The sequence below is a fragment of the Lucilia cuprina genome, chromosome 6 (assembly GCF_022045245.1).
Source record: "Lucilia cuprina isolate Lc7/37 chromosome 6, ASM2204524v1, whole genome shotgun sequence".
NCBI classification, from domain to species: Eukaryota; Metazoa; Arthropoda; class Insecta; order Diptera; family Calliphoridae; genus Lucilia; species Lucilia cuprina.
Window position 1 is genome coordinate 8,223,464 of NC_060954.1, and position 5,341 is coordinate 8,228,804.

General features: G+C 30.8%; 2 protein-coding genes across 2 annotated transcripts in view; one reads left to right on the forward strand and one right to left on the reverse strand.

Annotated features, from left to right (window-relative positions):
* LOC111686717 (calmodulin) overlaps window positions 1-1,680 on the reverse strand; it is a 9,816-nt gene extending 8,136 nt beyond the window's left edge. The window contains exon 1 of the mRNA XM_046953756.1: window positions 1,416-1,680. Coding sequence (XP_046809712.1) covers window positions 1,416-1,623 — 208 coding nt within the window. The 5' untranslated portion in view covers window positions 1,624-1,680. The remainder of the gene's footprint in view (window positions 1-1,415) is intronic.
* The window catches only part of LOC124420545 (calmodulin-alpha-like), a 14,361-nt gene that overhangs the window by 5,677 nt on the left and 3,343 nt on the right, over window positions 1-5,341 (forward strand). The window lies entirely within an intron of this gene.

Sequence of the window (5,341 nt, forward strand, 5' to 3'; positions counted from 1 at the left end):
GAACTAGAACTGAACTAGAACTGAACTAGAACTGAACTAGAACTGAACTAGAACTGAACTGGAACTGAACTAGTACTGAACTAGAACTGAACTAGAACTGAACTAGAAGTGAACTAGAACTGAACTAGAACTGAACTAGAACCGAACTAGAACTAGAACTGAACTAGAACTCAACTAGAACTGAACTAGAACTGAACTAGAACTGAACTAGAACTGAACTAGGACTAAACTAGAACTGAACTAGATCTCAACTAGAACAGAACTAGAACTGAACTAGAACTGATTTAGAACTGAACTAGAACTAAACTAGAACTGAACTAAACTAGAACTGAATTAGAACTGAACTAGAACTTAACTAGAACTGAACTAGAACAGAACTAGAACTGATTTAGAACTGAACTAGAACTGAACTGAACTAAACTAGAACTGAACTAGAACTGAAGTAGAACTGATCTAGAACTGAACTAGAACTGAACTAGGACTGAACTAGAACTGAACTAGAACTGAACTAGAACTGAACTAGAACTGAACTAGAACTGAACTAGAACTGAACTAGAACTGAACTAGAACTGAACTAGAACTGAACTAGAACTGAACTAGAACTGAACTAGAACTGAACTAGAACTGAACTAGAACTGAACTAGAACTGAACTAGAACTGAACTAGAACTGAACTAGAACTGAACTAGAACTGAACTAGAACTGAACTAGAACTGAACTAGAACTGAACTAGAACTAAACTAGAACTGAACTAGAACTGAAGTAGAACTGAACTGAACTAAACAAGAACTGAAGTAGAACTGAACTAGAACTGAACTAAAACTGAACTAAAACTGAACTAAAACTGAACTAGAACTGAACTAGAACTGAACTAGAACTGAACTAGAACTGAACTAGATCTGAACTAGAACTGAACTAGAACTGAACTAGAACTGAACTAGAACTGAAGTAGAACTGAACTAAAACTGAACTAGAACTGAACTAGAACTGAACTAGAACTGAACTAGAACTGAACTAGAACTGAACTAGAACTGAACTAGAACTGAACTAGAACTGAACTAGAACTGAACTAGAACTGAACTAGAACTGAACTAGAACTGAACTAGAACTGAACTAGAACTGAACTAGAACTGAACTAGAACTGAACTAGAACTAAACTATGACTGAACTAGAACTGAACTAGAACTGAACTAGAGCTAAACTAGAACTAAACTAAAAGTGAACTAGAACAGAACTAAATCAGAACTGAACTACAACTGAATTTAAACTGAGCTAGAACTTAACAAAACTAGAACTAGAACTGAACCAGAATTGAACTTGAACTGAAATAGAACTATAACTGAACTAGAACTGATATAAATCCCAATTTGAACTCTATTAAAAGTGATCTAGTTTCAAAAAACAACAAAAACTTACCTTCGTAATTGACTTGACCATCACCATCGATATCAGCTTCTCGAATCATTTCATCGACTTCTTCGTCTGTTAACTTTTCACCCAAATTTGTCATGACGTGACGTAATTCAGCCGCTGAAATGAAGCCGTTACCATCTTTATCGAATACTCTGAAGGCTTCTCGGATTTCTTCTTCACTATCGGTATCCTTCATTTTACGGGCCATCATTGTCAAGAATTCAGGAAAATCAATTGTGCCGTTGCCTTTAATAATAAGACAGAAATTAAAAAACCGCAATAATTAATTAAACTATATTTAATAAATATTTGTTATTTTTAATGGAAGAAAACACAGGAAATTTTACCTTTTAGTTACAAATAAATAATTTGTCATCTATATTTCGTTAATAGTTTTTTTAAGTCTACTATATAATAGTATTATTTTCATTTCATTTTCATTTTTTTTCTAATAAATTTAATGAACCATAAAAATTCCATCATTTTGCCAATATTATCAAACAACATCAGCTTCGGTATAAATTTCAATTTAATGGCGAAGTGGAAAAATAAGAGAATATTGCAATTTCTTTTTTTTTTATTTTTATTTTTGTGTTACAAACAAAATCCATAAATATTTAAAATGGTTTTTTGAATGTTTTGCCAAGCACCAATACAATTTAGCCAAAAAGGGTGTGTTTTTTATGGTTGATTTAAAATTCGTAAAAGGAAAAATATGAAAAAAGAAATATTTGATTAAATGGCAAAAGAAAAGTAAAGGAAATTGTTTAGCAACCACCACCTTACAAAATAAAAAACTTTTCCAACCTAACCTTAAAAAAGTTTTACAAAAAAGGTTACTTTTTTGGGGGGTGCACAAAATAACACACAAATTATATTAATCTATTTATTGTTTTAGGATAAAAACAAACAATAAAATTAAATTTATTTCCTAAAGGCAAACAAAACGAATAGAAGAAGGTATAAGTTACCTATAAAACGTTTTATTTAATTAACATTTAAAAGCCTAAAGGTGGTTACATTTTAGAGAGAAAACTAGAACTGTTATAGACTTACAACTGAAATACAATTTCAATACAACTTTTGTGAGTTTGAATAACTAGAACTGAACTAAAACTTAACTAGAACAGTACTAGAACTGTATTAGAAGTGAACTAGAACTGAACTAGAACTGAACTGAACTAGAACTGAACTAGAACTGAACTGAACTAGAACTGAAATAGAACTGAACTAGATCTGAACTAGAACTAGAACTGAACTAGAACTGAACTAGAACTGAACTAGAACAGAACTGGAACTGATATAGAAGTGAACTAGAACTTAATTAAAACTGAAAGAAAACTGAATTAGAAGTGAACTAAAACTGAACTAGAACTGAACTAGAACTGAACTAGAACTGAACTAGACCTGAACTAGAACTGAACTAGAACTAGAACTAAACTAGAACTGAACTAGAATAAAACTTAAGCTGAACTAGAACTAAACTAGAACAGGACTTAAGATGAACTAGAACTAAAGTAGAATTGAACTAGAACTGAACTATAACTGAATTGAATCTGAACTAGAACTTAACTCTGAACTAGAACTTAACTAACTCTGAACAAGAACTGAACTAGAAATGAACTAGAAATAAACTACAACTGAACTAGAACTAAACTAGATCTTAACTAGAACTGAACTAGAACTGAACTAGAACTGAACTAGAACTAAACTAGAACTGAACTAGAACTGAACTAAAACTGAACTAGAACTGAACTAGAACTGAACTAGAACTGAACTAGAACTGAACTAGAACTGAACTAAAACTAAACTAGAATTGAACTAGAACTGAACTGAACTCGAACTGAACTAGAACTGAACTTGAACTGAACTAGAACTGAACTAGAACTGAACTAGAACTGAACTAGAACTGAACTAGAACTGAACTAGAACTGAACTAGAACTGAACTAGAACTGTACTAGAACTGAACTAGAACTGAACTAGAATAAAACTAGAACTAGAACTGAACCAGAACTGAACAAGAACTGAACTAGAACTGAACTAGAACTAGAACTAGAACTAGAACTGAACTAGAACTAAACTAGAACTGAACTAGAACTGAACTAGAACTGAACTAGAACTGAACTAGAACTGAACTAGAACTGAACTAGAACCGAACTAGAACTGAACTAGAACTGAACTAGAACTGAATTAAAACTGAACTAGAACTGAACTAGAACTGAACTAGAGCTGAACTAGAACTGAACTAGAACTAAACTGGAACTAAACTAGAACTGAACTAGAACTGAACTAGAACTAAACTAGAACTAAAATAGAACTGAACTAGAACTGAACTAAAACTAAGCTAGAACTGAACTAGAACAGAACTTGATCAGAACTACAACAGAACTAAAACTAGAACTGAACTTGATCAGAACTAAAACAAAGCTAGAACTAAACTAGAACTGAACTAGTACTGAATTAGAACTGAACTAGAATTGAACTAGAACTGAACTATAACAGAACTAGAAAAGAACTGCAACAGAACTAGAACTAAACAAGAATTGAATTGGAATGAACTAAACTAGAACTAATCAAGAACCGAACAAGAACTGATGTAGAACAGAACTATAGCATAACTAGAACTGAATTATAACTGAACAAGTATTGAACTAGATCTAAACTAAAATTAAACCAAAAGTGATTGAGAATTGAAATATTGTCTCTTTTATAACCAAATTTTCCTAAAATCAAATAAAACCAAAACTTTCTTTGTTTTCTTAAGGGAATATTTTTGGAATAATTTTTTTTTTTTTTACTTCTATTATTTATTGTTCATGTTAATTTCTTTGTGTACTCAAAATATTAGATCACTTATTTAGGAATTCATTTCTTTTATTACTTTTTCATGTTATTTTCTCTGCCCTGTTTTGGTTTTTTTTTTCTCATGTTATTGTTTGCCACCAACCAAATAAATAAAGTAAATATTTATTTTTCTTTTAAATTTTTCGTTCTTTTCTCTTCAGTATTTTTTATGTTTGTATTTATTTAAATGCGTTTATATGTGAATGTGTGTTTTTTTAGGTGTGTGTGTTTAGTAACTGTTGTCAAAAGGTGTGAAATCAGCTCCATATTTTTAGATAAATTAATTGCAAAAAAAAAAAACACCTCTATAAAGTAAGACGACCCACCACCTCTTACACCACCTTAAGGTAAATGTTAAACTAAAAACAAACAATCCCCCCCCCCACTGTTGTGGTCTTTTTCTGTTCTCTCTAGAGAGAGAAAAATAAACATTGTTATTACTTTTCTTGCTCCTCCTGCTGCGTTGTTTTTTTGTTTCTCTAAAAGCTACAAACATGTGATGCCGCTTTTATTTTAATTAAATTTTAAACTAAGACATCATCGTAGTACAAAGTACGTAAGAGAAAACTTAACTAACTTAAAAGTTAAAAAATATGTATATATTTTTTATAAAAAAAAAAAAACACAGAAAACAAATAGATAAAGAACGCAAAATTTTTGTTGTACAAACTTCTTCAATTAAGGGAAAATAACACACCTTTTTTTGCAGTTTACTTAAAATATGTGTATAAAGTTGTTACAATATTTTTATCAAAATATTGTTTAACAATTTTATTATTAATGAATAATTAAACAACTTAATAAAGTTGTCTTCAAACGAGCGGCGTTTCTATTGAAATTTTTACAACAAGAACTAAACTATGAGCGAATACTTAACTAGAACTACACTACATCTGAACTAGTACAGAACTGATCTAGAACTGAATTAGAATTGAACTAGAACTAAGCTAGAACTGAATTAGATATGAACTAGAAATGAACTAGAACTGAAAGAGAACTGAACTAGAACTGAACTAGAACTGAACTAGAACTGAACTAGAACTGAACTAGAACTGAACTAGAACTGAACTAGAACTGAACTAGA